Here is a 20,209-nt window from a genome sequence, read left to right on the forward strand (position 1 = left end):
GAGTCAGAAACAGTCTGGAGCAAAGCTGATATTAAATAACTTCCTGAGCCTGGCATGTCTGCCAAGGCTCCCTCCTGGATCTCAGGTGGATAATGAAGAGGTTACAAAAAGATGAAGAGCCAGAGACACCCCATTCCAGCCTCAGAGCCACACCCCCGCCACAGGAAGGGCCCCCCCCCTTCTCTGGGCTGGAGTTGCTGCACCAGTAAAGCCTGAAGCTTAGCAGTTATCACTAAACCCCTTTCTCACGTGTTCCCACACACCCCTGACACACACACACACACGCATCTGACACTCAAATCTAAGCTGCAAGAGCCCTCCCAGTCAACCAGCACAACCCCTCCATTTTCCAGATAAACTTACTGAGGTTCAGAGATCTTGAGTCTATTGGCTGAGGCCAACCAGATTACAGATTAAAGCATCTCAAAAAGAGCAGTACCCCAGGAAAACACTGGAAACAGTCTGGGTGTTAGATGCTGGGATTGGTTGGCTACAATAAAGTCAGTCACTTGCACATGTGTGTTCTGTGGTTGTGACCTCATACCATCGGCCCAAGCAACAAACACCCCCAATGGTCATCATCACACTAATGCCCTCAGAGAATCATCTCTAGCCATTAGCATTTGAAGCAGAGAGAAATTCGGTTGACAAATCCTCTGAAGCTGATATTCCCTGATGCAGGTTCAGTCTCACGTGCCCCAACAATACCTAGCAACTCCCCAACAGGGCCCACCGTCAGCACCCTACACCATCAGAATACACTGCTGTTCTCCATTCCAGCCACTGGGTGTCACTGCTGCCCCCAATGAATTGGAACCATAGAGCACTCACTGGGGAGTAAAATGACCCCACCAGGCCAACAGGATCCCATAAATATCTCCTGCACTGTGTCCTGACTCCATCCTTCTTCCACAAAGAGACAGATGGCCGATCTTGGAGTATCGACCATGTTGCAGACACTCTCCACACATCATGTAATTTAATCCTCACAGCAACACCTCCCAATAACACCTTGCTTTGAAGGTGAAGAAAAGGAGACCCAGAGAAATTAAGTAACTTACTCAGAGTTCAAAAAAACAAGCAAGGAGGAGGGCAAGGATTGGAACTCGAGTTTATGCCAAATTCCATGACCTTTTCACTACACAATTTAGCCTCCCTTGACATATCAGACTCTGTGCTATGGGCTCTGGTTCAATCAAGTTGGTTGGCCATGACCCTCAGAGATGCTGGCATCTGGGAGGAAACCACGGGCAGCTTTGATCAAAGGCACAATCACAAAAGGGCAAGCTAAATAGCGCCTCCCTCCCTGCAGAAATCATGGTCTAGTGCCCTCTTGTGGCGTAACATGGAACTGGAATGAAGGTGCATGGGAGGCTCCCAAGGATAGATCCACGGGACTGAGAGTCACCCTCCTCCCACTGGATTCCTAAATTCTTTCTCCCAGCTAGAGCTGACAGGCTTAGGCAATTACAATAGCCAGAAGGGAATCACCTAGTGAATGGGAAGCTACGTAGGAGAAGAATAGCAATAAACCCACGTGAGACAACATCACAACATCTGCGAGGGGCTGAGTGCTGCTGAGTTATCCTGCATGGAGATTCCTGGCAGCCACATTCCTGGGGCTGGGGATGGGGAAGGCAGGCAGGGGTGGAGATGGGAAGGAAGACCCAGCCTGGGACCCTCTGCTGCTTGGTATCCCACCTGAGTCTATCAGTGGGAACCATGACAATCTCTCTGTTCTTTTGGCAGACATGTGCCTCAACCACTTTGTCACCTTTTCCAAATACACACTATCTTTGTCCTTCTGTTGCCTCCCTCAGCTTTGGTCCAGGTGCTAGCTCCTCTCATACAAGTTCCTCTAATCCCTCTCTCTAAGGACCCAGAAATGTCACTGCCCATCACCTCTGAGAGACTCCCATCGTACCACTTGCCAGTTTGGCCTCTGTGTATCCATCATATACCAGGCACTCACCATAATCTCATTTAATCCTCACAACTATTCTGTGAAGATGGATATAGTTAGCAGGATCTTTCAAATGAAAAAACTGATGCTTAGAGAAGTTAAGTAACTTGCCTAAGCTCACACAGGGGCAGAGCCAGGATTGAAACTGAAGGCTGTCTGGGGAAAGAAGCCACTATTCTTCCTACTACACTGCCTCTCAGACAAAAGAACCATTTTGGTTCCTGAGCACAGGAAAATCTTGGGCACAGGAATTGTTCTAATGGAAGACCCTGGATTAGAAGATTAATCTGCCAGGGTGTGTAGGATGAGCTGGAAGAGGGTTAGAGTGGAAGCAGGAAGAACAGAGGAGGGCCATAAAAAGCATCCATGCTCGTGGGGATGCAGTGCTGGAGTGTAGTAATGGGAAGAGAGAGAGAACCAGCACTCAGAGTTTTACACACACTTACACACGTTCTCACTGAAATCTTACAATAACCCTGTATTATTATTATCTCCGTTTTTCAGATAAGGAAACTGATCAAGAAAAGTAGCCAGCCCAGGGTCACACAGCTGGTAGAGGGCAGAGCTGTGATCTCAAGCTTCATTTAGCAGGTTCCATCCATAAGCAGGGTCGTATATGCAAATGATCTCCAGTCCAGTAGGAGGACCACAAATGTTAGCTTCATCCCTGCTCTTCAGGGAACCAGTCCTGAAAAAGTATCAGAAATAAGTAGGTGGGGAAAGACTAGCCACAACAGAGAGGGTCCCACCTGCAGCCCTGGGTCCAGCAGCCATGGGATGGCCCTCAGGACAGAGTCACAGATCCCAACCCCACAAGCTGAGCACCCACCACAAAAGCAGAAAATCCTGTCTCCAAAGCTGATAACCACGTTGGGGAGACAAGGCTCATTCGTGGACAGACTAGTGCCTGGAACATGACAGCTCCTGCTCAAATATGAGACTGCCTGGAACAGACAGAGAACAGCCAAAAGAACTTACAGAAAGGAAACAGTCAAAACCAGCCAGTCCAGGCAGGGCCCATAACCCCGGTTTGTGAGGCACTTTCATAACCATCACTTTAGATGGGCATCTCTGCGAGCAGAGACAGGGTCTGGAGAGATGAAGGGATAGCGCCAAGCTCTCATGCATGGTAATATCAGGACTTGTATTTACTGAGCAGCTACTTGGTGTCTAAGTAATTCCCAAGCGTGGCATGGGGCACAGGGAGAGGGGAGAGATGCCTCCACACTTGCGCCAGCACATCAAATGGCGTGAAGGAGTTCGTAAAGCTCACTTCTTCCATGACACTAACCCCACAGTGTAAGCGTCTGTCAACTTCTCTGTGTCCCCATCAAGACTGATCTTCCTGAGTAGGAACTATGTCCCGTTCATTCATCTCCATTACCCTTGTGCAAATGTGCTGATCTCTCCTGCTACTGAGACAGATGAGGTGGGAAGGAGAGCACTCCAGGCCGACTTCCAGCCACCCAGGGCATTCTCCCGGCCACCTCCTGGAAAGCTCAGGTCCAGGAGACACATCATCACGGGGCTGCAGATATGATGGAGGCAGGGTCACCTCTGCTGAGAGAGGCCCTGCCAAGGGAAGAGTTGACCTCCCTGCTCAGCCCTGGCTCAGGAAAGGCTCTGAAAGCCAGGCTGCTGGTGCACAGCTCACCAGGCTAGTGTCACATTGCAAGCTCTGCCCGGCACAGCCAGCCACCAGCCTCGAACTGTCTCGTGCGCAGCACTGCCCTCTGGTGGCCACCAGGGTCTAGCTGTAGACGATCTTGGCAGGCAGGAAGCCAAAGGCTTTAGCGCTTGTTTACAGAGACCTCAGACGTGATGTGCACAGAACACAGAAAAGATGCACTTGTGTGTGCGCAAAGACACCCCCAGACGCGCGCACACAGCCCCGTTTACCGTGGGAGGCAGCCCGGATTAGGGCTGCGGATCTAAGATTGCTCCCTTCATTCTCTCTCTTCGCAGGAGACTAAGGGCTACTTTCCCTGCTTCTGAAAGAACCCAAATCCCTCAGCCCAGAGCATATGCTAGCGAGAAAAGGAGACCCACACCAGCGGGGAGCCAAGGCCCAGGCGTTCTGGTCTGCCTTGTGCCAGGAATTCACTGGGTGACTGAGTCAAGTCCATTCACCTCTCTTTAGCCTCAGGTTCCTTCTCTGTGAAACCGGGTTTGGCTCCAGTTATTTCTGAGCCCCTTTCCAGATGGACGATTTATGGATCACAGTGTCGATCTTCTTCCTAACTCAAAAACACTCCCAGACGTCTAGAAACGGAAATAATCAACCTGTGCCTGACTGTTCAGAGAGCTCGCTGAGTATGTCATCACTGGTCTGACAGCGGCCCTGTGAGCCAGACAGGCTCCATCGCCCAGAGGTGACCCAACTCCCAGAGGGGAAACCAAGGCCAGAGAGGTGCTATGATGTGGCGAGCTCATCCAGCCAAGAAGTAGCAAAAGTGGGGTGTTCCCAAAAGTGCTTGCCTTGCAATCTCAGCGGTTTTTTGGGTACTCCAGCTCTCTCCACGGGGACAGCTGCAGCTATCCCCCATGCTCATAGCTCATCCCTATGGAGAGACAGATGGAGCTTCCATGAGCAACAGGGGTAGAGAGATGGAGCCAGAGGAAAGGTAGAGGGGAGTAAAGGCTGCTCATTTGAGGAGGAACAAGAGAAGGGCCAGGAAGAATTAGAATTCACCCTTCAAGAGAGATGCTCTAAACGTTAGCTTCTAGCTCTAGCTGCCCAGCACTTCAGACATCCTGCTTCTGCTCTGCACCCAAGGCAGCCTGGGAACCCCAAAGCTCTGCTTGGAGAGCCACCCAGCCCTGCACTCTCCCCTTCAGGCTCTCTGGCCATGGGCAGTCAGGACATGGTGCTGACCAGGCCTCAGCCCAGAGTGGAGCTGGCTGAGAACTAGCCACCAGCTTCCTGAATCTCTGCCAGCCTCAGCTGGTACCTTGTCTCCTGTGGGAGTTGACCTGACCTCAGAGGCCAGGACACCATGGGGTGGTCAAGGAGGCCAGGGAAGAAGGCTTGGCTAAGACACAGCCTCGGAGGAGGCTGCTGTTGGGAACGGGTCAAGAGGAGAGCCCCAAAGCCTTCTCGGCCACTGGAGGCCTGTCTGTGACTGAACTGGCCAGCAGGGCTTGGCCAACACCATACCCATCATGATCTCATTCGCCTTCCATCCAACCCCAGCCAGGGCAGTTCTCATCTAAGGAACTGTAATTTTATCAAATAAAGGATCCTTCTAGACCTGCATGTCTACCCTTTTATTTTATTATTAATTATCATAGTGGTCATATATTTGTGAATGTACGTGTGTGTATACCAGTATATATTAGTATGCGTAAGAGTACAGCAAAAGAGTATAGGCAATATAGTATAACATTAAATGTCAGACTGCTCTGCCATTTACTGGCCGTGTGAAATTAAGCAAGTCAAATTCCGTCTCTGGACTCAGGTTCCCCACCTGTAAAATGGGACTAATAGTACCTATCTCCTAGGGTTGGTGTGAGGCCGTAATGAGGTATGACCTAGAAAGCGCTTGGAACAGTGTCTGGGACACAGTGAGTGCTCAATAAATGCTAGTGTTATTAGTTACAGTGTATCAATAGCTTTCTCTTTGCCAGCACCCCACAGGGCGCTGACCCTCACATACTCTAAGGTAGTTATTATCATCCTCATCCTATAGACAAGGAAATTGAGGCCCAGAGGAGGGCAGGGGTTTGTCCAAAGCTGGGGAGAGGCCAGGGCCGGCGGAGTTCTGGGGAAACCAGCTGCCAGGCCCCTCTCCGGGCTTGGTGTCTGCTGGGGAAGGAATCCTGAATCTCCCACCACCCAGGTCGGGGACACTTTTGATGGGACAATGGAGATGGGGGGATGGGGTCAGAGGTGAAGCTAGAGAGGAAGGCCGGGCCCCCAAGCCCACAGATTCCCACCCTGAATGTAAATGGAGCTCAGCAGGAACCCTCACCAAGTGGATTTCTAATTGGCTTGGGCTGCAGGCTGCGAGGAGCCCTGGGGCTGCCAGCCCCGCATAGTTGCTGTCTCTGGGGACCCTGAATTTGGAAACATTGCCCCAGAGGGAGCCACAGTTGTGGGTGAGGCTCTGGCTTTGACAGAACACCCAGAACGGGCACCAGGGCAGAGTAGGAGAAGGCAGCGCCTCACCAGCACCTGGGGAGAGAAGTATTCCAGCCACCCGTGGACCCCAGAGAAGTCCCTGCTGTCTCTGGGCCTCTCATGGGACCCTCGTGGGTAACTGAGGGAGGAGGCGACTGCCACGGTCCCTTCCAGCTCTGAATCCCAGTGAGCGCTGCACTCAGGTGCAGGCAGAAGTGTGAGGATCCTCGTGGCAGTTCTGAGGGCTCACTGGGCTGGCTGCACTGGAGCCCTCCCCCTTGATGATCCGATCCATCAAAGGCGAGCTGCCACCACACCCAACCCCCAGGAGTCTTTGTGTTCCCAAAGCGGAGACAAGCAAGGCTCAGGGGAGACAGATGACCTGAGCTGATGGCTCAGTGGGTCACCAACTGATCTGGGGAACCGAGTCCGGCCTCCACTCAAGCCACCCTTAGACTCGATTGCCAGGACACTCAGTCACCCTCCAAAAGACCCTCAGCGATGGGCCATTCCCTCAATATGCCCCTTGCAAGGAACAGAACTCTCTGGGGGAAAATGGTCTGCATCTTCCTTCCCAACGAGCCACAGGGTGTACAGCTGAAGGCCCACGGCCCGAGAGAGAGTGGAGTCAACAGAACCAGAGAGGCCATGAAAGGAGCTCCAGAAAAGAAGCCACAAGACTCTTCTAGAACTTTCCCCGCATGAGACACACAGCTCAACCACTGGGGCTCAAGTTCTGCTCTTTATTTTGTTTGTTTGTTTAATCAGCAAAATGGGACTAGTAATCCCTGTTTATGTACTTCAAGTAGCTGTGGCAAAAACAAACTCCACAACTGAAAACACGATAGAAGCCAGTGCTGAGATATCCATGGAGGTGAAGAATTTGCTACACAGGGACAAGAAGCCGGATCCAGAGGGGTCCTAGGAGACCGCCTTTTGAGAAGTGGCCTGGCCTCCAGGGGTCAGGGGCCGTAGGAATCCGGATGCGGAGCTGAGATCCCTGGCGCCACCCACCTGACCCCTCCTCCTATTTCCCCTGCTCCCCTCCTAGTTATCAACCCCTCCTTGGAACAGAACCCAGAGGGGAGCCAGGGGCCCCAGGATCACCTCTTCTCTCATCACCCCTTCTCCTCCCACACTCAGGCCCTTCCAGTCACAACAACTGTGGGCATCAAGCTTTTTGATTATGTACACATTAGCAATAAAAAATTTCTCTTGCAACCCCAAAACACTCATATTTATTAAATTATATGCTTATATATCTTCAATCCATACATTAAATATTAAATATCCCCTTTTCTAGACAAGAATAATTAAAATAGAAGTTCTAACATTTTCTTCTCACACCCAGTGGAGGCCCCCGCTCCGGCAATGAGGTGAAGCTTTGCAGAGGGACGTCTCCTCCCAGCCTGGAGCTCAGGGTGGGGAACGGGGAGCCACGAGGCTGGGGGTCAGCCTCAGAGGAGAGGCTGCAGGCCCCGGCACATTCTCACTTAAAGTGTGGCATTTGGTCTGAGCAGTTGACTCCAAACTGTCTGGCACTTTCTGGATGGCTCCCAGTTCTCTAGAGGTGGGAAGGGAAGGAAGGAAGGGAAAAATGGACAGTGGCCAACAGCCAGTGACGGAGCACCCTCTGCCCTCCTCCTGGTGGCATCACCAGGGTCAGCACCAATCCCAAAGGGGGTGCCCTTAGAAGTGGCCTTGCAGAGGCTCATTGGAGATGTTCCTTGGGCCCTGGAATGGCATATGTCCAAGCTGGAAGGGATACTGCCCCATGGTCTCAATTCATAATTGAATTTACAGGCTCAGAAAGGCTACAATCCTCTACTACAGCTCACAGCAGCTTAGGGGCAGAGCCAGGGGTGGGACTCACGTGTCACATCCCTTTCTCTAATCCTACCCTGCCATTGGCCAACTGGAGGCCCTACAGGGAGGCTGGAGATGGTGTCTGTGATCTCAGTATAAGCCACTGAACAGAGCACTCGACATGGGGACCCCAGGCAGCAGCGGAGATGCCACCATACTGGCAAAGGCCATAGTGATGGAGGGCCACAGGCTATCCAGACTCCCTCCCAAGAGCCAACTGGGGAAGAGGCCTAGTCCACCCCTACAGTCAGAGAGAAGGAGGAGGCAGCAGGCAGGGCAGGCAGGGCAAGAATGGAGAGCGTCCCAGGGGAACGGGCATCAGGCCCCTCCCTTCTTCCCAGCAGCACACTCCACTTCAGCCAGGCAGGAGGACAGTGAGCTCCTTGCAGGCCCCTAAGCTGCCTCCCAGGCTCCAGGCTCCGCCCTCCAGGGGCCAGTTCACCAGCACTCTCAAATCCAGGGCCAGGCTGGGCTGGTCTTATCCAAAGCTGTCATGTGCTCAGGTGCCCTGGAGCTGCAGAGCTGATGTCCTGGGCCCCAGGGTATGCCTCAGAAGACTGACCTGGGCTGGGGGCTGGGGGTGGGGGGAGGACTTTGGCTCCAGGGAAGGCCTGGAGCCCACTCATCAACAGCCCAGCCTCCAGGCAAAATCCCAGGGCCTCTGGAGTCCAGGGTCCCCAGTTTTCATTCTGGAAGTACCTCTTTCCTCAGGGCTATAACCACTCTCTCTTCCAAATCTCACCTCAAAGGCCCCTCACACCTCTGCCTACCTCCCTTGAGCCTAGCCCCAATCCTGGGTCTCCTGACTGAGCCCCATTACACCCTTGGGGCCTGGCTCACAGCCCTGCCTGCATCCCACTCTCACTGGTAATTGTCAAGGCTGGCTCTCCCCTTAATCCTCAGAAAGCCTGAGAATTGAGGAGCAGTACATCAGCCAAAGACCAGAATGATCCTTCACCCAGCCAGGGGAGGGCCTGCAGGGAAGACAGGGGAAATAAAAGCACTCAATAGCTGGAAACACCAGGGACCCTGTGGTGGTGCGTGCAGAGACCCAGCTGGTGGCTCACAGGCCCAGCCAAGAGCCCATAGTCTTCATAAGCCCAGGTGCCCAACGCCAAGAACACCAGGTGCAGTGATACCATCTTCTCCCCCTTGTTCTCTCTAACAGTCAAAGTATGTACCATTCCAACCCAGCCCCAGGCAGGCCTGGCCTAGAGAGCCAGCCTAGATGGCCCACCTCCCAGCTACCACCCTCTTGCCTTTGTGATGTCAGAGCCTGGTTGGGCGCGGCCACGCATGGACCCTTCTAGGTAAGGTTACTGTGTGTCAAGAGCTCCGGTGGCAAAGGGATTGGCCTCCTGAACAGAAAGAGACCAAAAGGGAGGGCCCTTGGAGAGGGGCGGAGGTGAGACCCACACTTTGGCCCTGATGCCTTACAGCTGATTTTCTCCTGATCCTAATGGGGTAGCGGCCTCGGCCATCAGAGGCACCCTCAGCCAGCCTCAATGGGTACACAGGAGCCATGCCACACACCACTCCCGAAAAGAAGGACCACAGAGAATCTCTCATCCCTCTTAAAACTCAGGTACAAGCAGTTCAGCACCTGAGAGAGGGACCCCAGGACTGCACAGCCCCAAGAACAGGAGGGTGAATGTGTGGAGACCAGCCCCAGTTCCTTTAGCGAGGCGTGATGGAAATCCAGGTTCTGCCCCAGCCTCTCCCTCATCCCCTAGAGCCTGAGCAAGCTGCCCCCAGGGCATACACCAGCACCAAGAGCTTCAGGCTGATGGAAGGCTGGTGGACTCCTTGACGCCACATCTCTGGTAGCATCAGAAATCTGAAGAACATGCTCCCTTTCCCAGGTCACACTAAAGTAAGGTCCCTTCCTCTGCCTGGAGGGCTCTTCCCTGTCCCAAGCCCCTCCTTCCAGGCAGCTTCCACAGGCAGCCCCCAGAGTGGGGGCCTGGGCTTTGCTGTTGCACAGACAGAGGCATAAGCCTGGCTCACCACTGGGGCTGTGTGCCCCAGGGAAAGGTACTTTGCCACCTTGAGCCTCCATTCCCTCAGGGGTGAAACAGGGATGGTGACATCTGCTTCCCAGGGCCAGCATGATTCTCCGCCCTCGCTCCATGGTCCTCTGCCTCCAGGCTACTTCCCCGAGTTCAGTCAATACCAGCCATAGATATAACAGGGCACTGGGGAGAAGATGGGTGAGGAAGGGTCATCTGACCCATGACCTCTGACCCTCCCCCACCTGCCACTCGCACAGCTCCTGTGGGAATTCAGTTTCCTGGCTCCTAGATATTGGGGTGGATTTCAGGAAAGGAGTCCTGACTTCCTGCCAAAAAGTCCGAATCCTGAAACAAGGATGGGGACACACAGAGAGGGGTCCCAATCCAGTCCCTGTGTACTGTTCCCTCAGATGCCCTTCTAGGGTCCTCCAAAGGCAAAGGGGACAAGAGGCAGCCCCATCCCCTCCCATCACAGCTCCATCTTGGACCTTCTGCCTTGAAAGGCCAGCCCAACTCTTCCTTATCAAACTGCTCCCTAGGCATCATTTTCAGAGGAGCGCCACCTCTGCATGGCTATAAACAGCCTACGTGGTTGTGACCATCCCTGCCTCCCACTAGCTTCCTACAGATACACACATCCTTGGAGCCGAGAACAAGCTAGATGAGGCTCACCAGCTCCCAGAGCCCCACACTGGGCACCTTCTCTCAAACCCTTGGTCCACCCAATCCCTTGGAAATCCAGCTCCTCAGGTCCAGCTCCTGAGCCCCTGGGCCACTGCTAAGCTGCTCCCTCTCCCTCCCACACACACACATACAGCGCAGACAGTGCACTTCCAAGCCAGAGTTTCCCTGACAATCTCACTCCTGACCCTCCTCTGCATCCTTGGGGATGCTGGAATGCTGTGGCCTGCAGGGCGGGAGGAGCAGAGCTGGGTCCATCCTGTCTCTCCTGCCTTCCCACCCCCACCCTTGGCTGTTTATCTTGGCATCTCCAGCCAGCCAGGTTGAAGGTGATGAAGGGGTGAGTGGCAGAGCCAAGACATGGGTCAAGCTTGTCTCCTGGGCCAGGAGTCAGGGACATCTCCTGGGTACACTTCCCTAACTGTTAGCTGCAAGAACGTGAGCAGAGTCTCCATTAAGCCAAGAGGAGGGCTGGAGGGCTTTAGAGAGAGCAGGACTGCAATTCCCCGGCTTTGCAGCCCCGTCGCACTGGGGCTGAGGCACAGGGAGGGCTGATGCCTGGGAGAACAGCGCCAAAGGCAGACCAGCCCCGCCTGAGTCCGCCCAAATGCCTTCTTCAGATCCCAGCCAGGACTTCAGGGCAAATGCTTCTCAACATCCCATCCAGTTTGGAGCTCCCCAAGGGGTGGGGGCCCTGGGGGGAGACAAGTGAGAGCTACCCCCTGAACAATCCCAGTGCCATCCACACCCTTCTCTGGATGGCAGGGTGGGAAGGAGGTCACCCGGCTGAGGGCAGTGGAAGAAAGATGGGCAGGCTCCTGGACCCTGAGCTCTTCTTTCTCCCCACCCAGGCTTCTGCCCCTGACCCCTGCCAAAGAAAAATAACAACAATAAAAAAGAAGCAGGCCACCACAGGTCTCACTCAGACCGGGCAGAACCGAGCAAACGCCAGTCGGAGTTTAATTTTCCAAACAAACGGACCTGCACGATCATATAAGAACCCCCACCCCCAAAACATGCAACCCCTTTCTTCTGCCTTCACCATCCTGACTCAGAATTATCGGAGCAGTTATCAAAGCTCAAACAGGGACGGGATCTGTAGGCGCAGATGAGGGTGGGAAGGGGGGGCGTCTCGGAAATGCCCAAAATGGGGTTGGAGAGGGCGGGCGAGAGGGAACGGGAAGAGGTAGGCGTCCATGACGGCCTCGGCATGTCCAAAGTCTCCCCGCGAGCAGCCAGCTCCCAACTTGTTTACTTGTCAGCGTGTTTTGCTGTTTCCAAAAGGAAACAGTTAAAACATCTCGGCTGGATCGTGAGCAGTCCCTATCCGTCACCTTCCCTCCCGGCTAAGCGCTACCGCCGCTGCCGGCGCCGCTGCCGGGGAATCAAATCTCGTCTACTTTATTCCACTTGAGCGTGGCCAAACTGTTGCTATTTAGCGGGGGGCAAAGAACCCGATTCTCACCCTCGAAAGGAGCCACAGCGGGTGAGGGCGGGGGCGGGAGCTGGGCCCCGCGTGCCCTCGGCCAGCTGGGGTCCTCTCCGGGGAGAGGCACATACATGCATCACTCGATCACGCCTCGCCAGGGCCGGAGTCACCTGGAATACGCAGCCCGAGAGCATCTCCCGAGCCAGAGCGAGCCTGACGCGCGCCCGGCGGGCGGCGGGCAGCGGCGAGCTGGGGCGGGCAGAGGGCCGGCTCACTGCCGCGGGCGGGCGACAGGGAGACGCGGAGCGAGGGGAAGGCGGGCTGGGGAGCGGCCGCCCGACTTACATGGAAGTGATATTCCTTGAGATGTCCGTGATGTTGATGCTGGCGTTCCCATTGCTGTTCCCCGAATCCTGCCCTTCCAGGAGGGGGAAGAGGTTCCCATCGTCCGGCCGCCGGCAATTGATCTCAGTCTTGCTGCAGACACAATTTGCAGGGCAAGCCAGCACGGAGCCCACATAGTCCAGCCAGACGCTTCCCAGCAAGAAAATCCGCCAGAAACTACACTTGGCTGGGCAAAGAGAGACATCCATCTCCGATAGCTGCTTCTAAAAAAGAGGAGGAGGAGAGGAGAGGGGGGTGGGGTGGGGGGAGTGGGGAGAGTTGGGGGGGAAGGAAACAAAGACGGCGAGGGAGGGGGGAAGGGGGAGGGGGGCCTCTGCCTTTGAAACGCCGTGCGATCAGATGCAAAATCCTTCAGCGTCTGAAGCCATCGCGGCCGCCGCCGGGTGGGAGCCGCGGGGAGCGCCTAGTGGCGCGGTCTGCCTGGCATGGTGGCCGGCTCGGCGCTCGCCGGATCGCCGAGTCCGAGGCTCGGGAAGCGAGCCGCGCTCTCCGACTCCGAGACTTTGCAGGGTTGCAACAGACGGTGGGGAGGCAAAAAAGAAAAAAAAAAGGAAAAGGAAAATATGGTGCGAAAGTCACCAAGTCCCACCTACTGGGCAGAATTAAAACGGACACACCTGCAAAACACACACACACACACACACACACACACACTCTCTCACACACACGCACACCCGGAGCCCGGGGGAAGGAGGAGGAGGAAGATGCAGTCGGAGCTGCAGCAGCCGCGGCGAATGGCTTGCCGCGCGCCTGCAGAAATGTACAAGTGCTCCCAGCCTTACGAAACGCACGGGTTATCGGAGCGTCTTCCTCGGCTCCCTCCCTCTCTCCCTCTCCCTCCTCCCCTCCCTGCTCGCAGCCTCCTCCCCCTGCCCCCCGCCCGGGCTGGGAGCGGCAGGAGAGCGGAATCTCCCCCCTCCCTCCCTCCCTTTCCCCTTCCTCCTCCCCACACCCCTCTCTCTCCCCGCCCGGCCTCTCCCCTCCTTCCTCCCCACCCACCCACCCACTCGCCGGCTCGCGGTTCTCGCCCGCACCGCCACCCGCAGCCGCGCGGCCGCCCGCCCGCCCGCTCCACGCCTCGCGGCCCGTCGCCCGCTCTCCGCAGCCAAGGGAAACCAAGACGGAAGGGAAAAAGTTGCAGTTGGGATTGCGAGGGTCTGGACTGGGGAGGGGGAGTTGGTGAGCTGGCTGCGCGACGCGGAAAGGCGCTCTTCTTTCCACTTTTTGGCCCTCGCGCTGCCCGGTTTTGCTGCAGTCCGGACCGCGAGAGGAAGTGAAATGAACGCCGCCGAGGTGACCGGGCAGCGTTCCTGAGCCTGGGTGGGGGGCACAAGCTCGCTGGCGGCGACAGGGGATCCGGGAGCGCACAGGAACCCCAGAGAGGCACCCAGAGCCGGGGACGGAGGCCGCGGACGCGCGGTCCTCCGTCTACATGACACTCATTTCCGTCCTCTAGAGTCCAGGAGCTGGACTCGGGTGGGAGGGGACTGTGGGGCAAGGCCGGGTGGGTGCCCCAGCGCCCCTGCGCCTTATTGGCGGTGGGTTTTGCTTTCGGCCTTGGCATGGAGCGGGGAAGGAAGGAACAAGCGCCAAAGGGCTGCGCCCGAGAGCCGAGGTGGCCCCGGGCGAGCTGTGCGTGCGCGAGGAACGGCCGGCAAATTAAGATGCAAGGGGCATTTTTTGGCCAGCACCAGGCCGGCACCGTCAGAGACCGGCTTCTCTCGGGGGCGCTGCGCTGGCTGCCGGGCGAGGGGGCGGGCGAGCTGCTTTCTCCGGATTCGGGGGCGCAGAACCTCCCTCCTTCCCTCCCACTCCAGCACCCCTTCCTGGTAGGGGCGCAAAGCAGGTGCAGCCTTTGACACGAGCTTAGATCCCGTCGGGAGAGAAGGGAGGGACCCCGCTTTTTGCCTCGGTGGGGATTTTTTTTTTTTTTAATAAAACGTCAAAATGCCAAGTGTGAGGTGTTTGCTGAGAAAACCGGAGCCCTCACGGTCGGAAAGGAGAAGAAAGGGTTAGGGAAGTCCGAGCAGGCAGACACACTACAGCATTCACACGCAGAAGAAAGCGCTGCTCTCCTCCCCGAGCTGGGATGAGAGCAGGCGAGGAAGTGAGCACGCTGAATTCAACTGCAGCCAGCATCTGCTTCTCCCCCGCCCCCTGTGGATTCCGATGCAGGTCATGCAACTTGCAGGCAAGATGGGGGAAGGGGGATGCGGGTGCCACCCTCCTGCCCGAGGCGCAACCACAGACTGGCCGGGCGCCTTCGAGTGGCACTGTCGCTGTGCGTAAACTTGGAAGAAAAAGAAAGAAAGAAAAGAACATGCCTATAAAAGGCAGTTTTCCCGACTCCCCCTTACATTCTGCCTTCCCTTGGCCTCAGTGAGACTTTTACCCCCTGTTGCCAGTATGGCCTTGTCCCCAGACTGGCATTGCCCTCCCACTAGCAGGAAGGGACAAAGAGTGGAGACCTCCTTAGACTCAAACCAGCTCCTACTGGCCCTGGGCCAATCCCTGATATCTTTGGCCAGCTGGGAATCTCCCTGCCACTTCAAGTGCTATTCTGAGATTGGCTCTGGAATATTTGTTTGAGTGTCAGGGAAACTGAGGCATAGTCAAAGCTCTAGCTTGACCTCTCCCAGGAGGTGGCAGAGACACGCAGGGAACCTTTCTCAGACGGCTCCAGGGCAGACCCCAATAAGAGGAAATGCCAAGTGGATTTAGCCCAGCATCAATTCTCCAGCCTGGAACTAAAATGGCTGTGTCTCAAGGATGCCCAGCACACTTTTTTTTGAGAGAGAGAAATGATTTTTAACATTTCCAGCACAGAAGGGGGGCTGGAGGTCATCCATAAGTCAGAACAAATAAAAAAATTTAAACACCCCTATGGAGATGGTAAAAATGCAGGCTCTGAAGGAAGGGACCCTGATGGGACAAGAACTCTTTCATCTGGACAGTAAAATGGGATTAAGATGGGATGTAATGTTTATGCTAGAGCTCTGGGCCTGAGCAGGAAGTGGCAGCTGACAAGGAGGAAGGTCCTTTTTCAATCAGATCATGGACTGGGAGTGGTGAGAGCAGAGAGTCCTATTTCTGACCATAGGCAAATCACTTAAGCCTCTGGGCCTCAGCTTTCATGTCTGTAAAATAACTAGATTGGACCTCGATGCCCAAAGTGTAGTCCTCTGACCAGCAGCATCCACATCACTTAGAAGCTTGTTAGAAATGCAGCATCTGAGGCCCTGCCCCAGACCTACTCAACAAGAATATCCATTGTCACAAGCTCCCCAGGTGAATCATAAGCACATTACAGGTTGGGAAGTCCTGAGATGACGCCCACACTCCCTTCAGCTTGAATATTCTCTGATTTTACATGGACCTGGGCTGGAGAGACTATTGAGAGAAGAAGAGAGATCAATGGTGTGAATTCTCGCAATATTACTCAGTTAGGGTGAAACAAACCAGTATTTCAGATGCAAGGGCCTTGTCAAAAACAGACCTGTGAAGTTTCGCTACAAGTGCAAGAAGGTGCTGACGCTGCCTAGGGAAATATACGCATGCTTCATCAATTCTTAACCTCTGAGAGAGGCCAGATTTGGATGAGGATGCAGGAGGAAGTGTCCAGCATAGACACCCTCCTCTTGGTCAATAGGGGTCCAGAGCATTTCGGGTATCTTGTCTCCTTGGTAAGAATGCTCTGGTCAGCAAGGAAGATCGCCTGTCACATCATCACGATTCCCAGCCTGCAGCCATCACTGGTCCTCAAGAGATCATGACCCACCTCAGCTTCCCGCCAATCAGAGGATAATCCCTCCCATCTCTTGCTGCCAGCTGTGGTCTTAGAAATAAGAAAATTTCCAGTGTATTCCCAGCTGATCAATAAGAGGCAGGAATGGGCAAAGTTTTTTAAACCAAGTAAAGCTTTAAAAACATTTTACAACTGATCATATGCCTTCTGATACCAGGGGTGTGGAGAAGATGGGAACATTCCCAAGATTTAGATGTGGTCTCCCACCAGACAGGCCAGAGTGGGGGCTGCCTCCCAGAGCACAGTGGTCCAACCTTCCTGACACCTAGAGAAACTGAACACATGTATCATCTCAAAGGGCATGTTCTAGCTGTGTGAGCACCTGAGATTTCTCCTTGACTATTTGTTTATAAGGTATCCCCAGAGCCAAAATTCCTTGCCACCTAGAAAAGGAGGAAGGGAGTGGAGACTCAGGAGACATACAAACAAGATGCTGACCCGGGAATCGTCACCTCCCAGTCCTCCCACCACTGCAGACCCCTGCCGGCCTGCTGCTCACCTGTCTGCCTGTCTAACCCAGCCACATCCCCTTTTCCAATGAACCCACGCCCCCAAGGCAGTGGCCACATTACTGTGATGCAGACCCCAGACATTTTGGATTCACCTTCTGTGCCCCACTCCTATGGTGTCAGCCTAAACCCAGAAGCTGTGCTGCAGGACTTTCTAGTTTGAGCAGAAATGGGACCCGCTGCCTTAACTCTGAGCTGGGAAAGGAACTGTGGTACTGGGTGGTGACTGGGAGGAGCACAGGAGGAAGCAAGGAATACTGGGCCCTGAAGAACTTGCTGTTCCAAAGAGCTGTCTGGAGCTGGCAGGCGTGGACTTGGGTCAGAGAAAGAGGCCTGTTTCCTTGGTGGCCTGTGCTCAAGATGCGAAGGAAAAAGGCATGTTTGGAGGCTGGGAATCTGTGATGGTATCCAGAAGGCCAGGAGTCAAGGAGGGAATTTTGGCCCTACAGGGAGAGCGAAAGCCAGCCCATGAAGAGGGACAGCCAAGCACCAAGGTGTCCAACCACAGGAGGCCCCAGCTCAGGACCCCGACTCAGGCCCTAGGGCACACAGCTGCCAGGAGGTTGGAACAACCTCCCTGGGTCAGAGCCCCTTGCCTTTCACTCCTGTCCTTTAAAGATTCGCTGAGGGGTCCTAGATTCTCCCGTCCTGCTGATGGGAGTGGCTGGAGGGTAGGGGGCAGGGCTTGAGGGTGCTTTCCAGTGATGCCGTCCAGGTGATCTTCCACTTATTCTAATTACCCTGAATTATAGTTCAGGGACTCTCTGGGCTGGACAGGACTCCCAAGGCCAAAGACCCACAACCCCACTTACACAGAAATCTCTTCAGCAGCATCCCCAAGTGCCCAGTCTGTTCCTACTTCAACACTTTCAGGGACAGGAAGTTCATACCACCCCAGGCCTCCCACTCCATCCTCGAATGGCTTTATTCCTTGAATAGCCTTCAGCGTGAAATAATGAAACCAGCCTCCTGAAGCTTCCACCCTTGGTCCTAGTGCTGCCACCTAGAACCCCAGGGAAAAATCTAGTCTCTTTTTTACAAGCCAGTCAGGAGGCTGCCCACCTCCCACCTCTTCTCTGAGCCAAAAATCCTCAGTTCCTTCCCTCTACCTCAAAACCACAGCTTTCTGATTCTTTCTCGCTCTGTCATTAGCAATGCATTCAGGTTTGTCAATGGCCCCTTGAAAGTGTGGCTCCAAATTATGCAGGCTACAGGTGCTCTGACCTTGGGGACAAGAGAATAGACAGCTCTAATGAGACAAAATACGGTGTCATGTAACAGACCCCTTGAGTTGAATTCACCACCCAATAGCATTTGAACCTGCGAAAGGCACTCAGCTCTGTGCCTCAGTTTCCCTATCTGCAAAATAGGGGTTCAACGGTATCTACGTCACACGGTTGTTGCTAGAGAATGCAGTAAAGCACTTTGAACAGTGCCTGACACACAGCAAGCATTCTGTGAGCGTTAACACCATAATTCCACCTGTGAGGTTCAGCTGGGAACCCCCAGCACCGGTATCCGCTCAGAGCCAAACACACAGCCGCCACAAAGCTCGTCCACACACGTGCGGCGCAGCGCCCCCTGGCTAGTTCCTGCCTCCGCTGAGCTGCGCGGCCTGTCCAGCCTCTGCCCACAGATGCTCTGGGCTCCGCTCCTAGACCCTAGAGTCTCGAGAGGCCATGGATGGTTGGAGATCCGGGTCCCTGGGGAACAAGGCGCTGGGCGCTGAGAAGCAACCCTGCAACCCTCCCTGGTTTCCTTGCCAGCTTGGTGCCCCTTCTGGGGGAGACGCTGGCTTTGGTCAGCCTGTAGTGGGGTAGCCCCTGCTGAGTCACCGCTGGCTGGGCTGGGCATTCAACACCGCACCGTTCCTAGTCCCTTGGGCAGTGGCACGTGGGGGTTCCCAGGGCGGGGCCGCTGCCGTGTCCTGCAGAGAACAGGGTCCAGGGCAGCCAGCTGGATTCAAGGAATAAAATTAAAGTGTTAGGAATCACTAGGCTTCTGGGGAGAACACCCAGAAGGCGATCAGAAGAGGCTTCAGGTAGCATCACTGACAGGAAATGAGGCACCTAAAGGGATTGCACCCCCACATCCCCCAGGGTGCACCCACACACCCCTTCATCATAGCTGCCTTCCCAGATGAGCTCTCCCACAGTAACTTACATCACACCTGCTTTGCACTTTACCCAGCCATTTACCTATTTACTGACCAGAGGGCAGCCAGGGACAATGGCTTTCATTTGGCAGAGGAGGGAACTGAAATCGACAAAGTGGGGCAGAGACATCTGAGTGCCTTCCTGATTCCCAAGAGAATGTGCTTCCTGTTAACAGCTTTTAAAATGTAAGTTCCTTGAGGACAAGGACCTTGCCTGTTTTATTACTGGTTTCCCAGCCCCTTAAATGGTCCTGAGACCATAATCAATGCTCTATACATATTTATTAAACAAACCCCGGCACTTTTGAACCTCTCAACACATGGTAAATAAGGGTGCAGTTCTGTCTCCCCCGGACTGTAAGCACCCAGAGGTCCAGGACTGTTCACCATGTCCTCCCCAGGGCCTACCTCAGTGCCAGCCCGGGAGTGCACACCACACATTTTGGGGGTGATTTAACGAACCCTTTTGCTGCCTGAAACCCCATGTGTGTCCCCAAGAGAGGTTTGGGGCAGAAGTGGGGTGCTTTAAGCTGACCACCTCCTCCGCACCCCAGAGTTACACTTGCTGCTGCAAACTTGTCCCTGGAAGGGCAAATATCAAGGGACTTCCCGGGGCAGAAAGATGAGTAGTTCCTGTTCTCAGCTCGAAAGTCAGGAGAAGGTTGGGAACAGCAGCTTCCAGGGCAATGCCAGACCACCCCGGCCCTCACCAGGCTCCCCACATGGAGCCGGGGCCTGAGCCAGGCCCAGCAGCCAGGTTACTGCAGAAAGCCCAACGCTTCTCCCCATCTTCTGGGGCCCCACTACATCCTACCGTCCTTCTTAGCCAATCCAGCCCACTCTCGCTCAGCTCCCCAGCTCCTGCTATGCCTTCACCACCTCCCACAGTGCCCGTCTCTCCACCTGCTTCTCACCAAAGCAGGCTGTGTCACACCTTCCCCTGCCCTGGCTCAGACTCCTACAGCACTGGCTTTCAGATCCAGCTCTGCACTAATTCGCTCATTTAGTATCATCAAAAACCTTTTGGGCTGTGTCACCTCGGGCATGCTACATAACTTCTCTGATCCTCCCCTTCCTCCTCTGCAACATGGGGGACCAATGATTACAAGGATCAAAGAAGATGTAATATATAGAAACACCTTGTGGACATTGAACACTATGCAAATGACAGCCACTGGTTCCTGCTAACCAGGCAGTGGACACCAGGACCTTGGCACACTCCATCAGCATTTCACAACTGACCCACCTGCGATTATCAACCACC

The 20,209-nt window shown here is 54.7% G+C and overlaps 1 protein-coding gene across 4 annotated transcripts in view; it reads right to left on the reverse strand.

Annotated features, from left to right (window-relative positions):
- Window positions 1-13,074, reverse strand: part of NTRK3 (neurotrophic receptor tyrosine kinase 3) — a 367,961-nt gene extending 354,887 nt beyond the window's left edge. For all 4 annotated transcript variants that reach the window (XM_014788632.2, XM_087428913.1, XM_087428912.1 and 1 more), the window contains exon 1: window positions 12,417-13,074. In XM_014788632.2, coding sequence (XP_014644118.1) covers window positions 12,417-12,664 — 248 coding nt within the window. In that variant the 5' untranslated portion in view covers window positions 12,665-13,074. The remainder of the gene's footprint in view (window positions 1-12,416) is intronic.
- Window positions 13,075-20,209: the final 7,135 nt, after the last annotated feature.

Source organism: Ceratotherium simum, chromosome 3, assembly GCF_057802395.1.
Source record: "Ceratotherium simum simum isolate JZ-2026a chromosome 3, ASM5780239v1, whole genome shotgun sequence".
Taxonomy (NCBI): domain Eukaryota; kingdom Metazoa; phylum Chordata; class Mammalia; order Perissodactyla; family Rhinocerotidae; genus Ceratotherium; species Ceratotherium simum.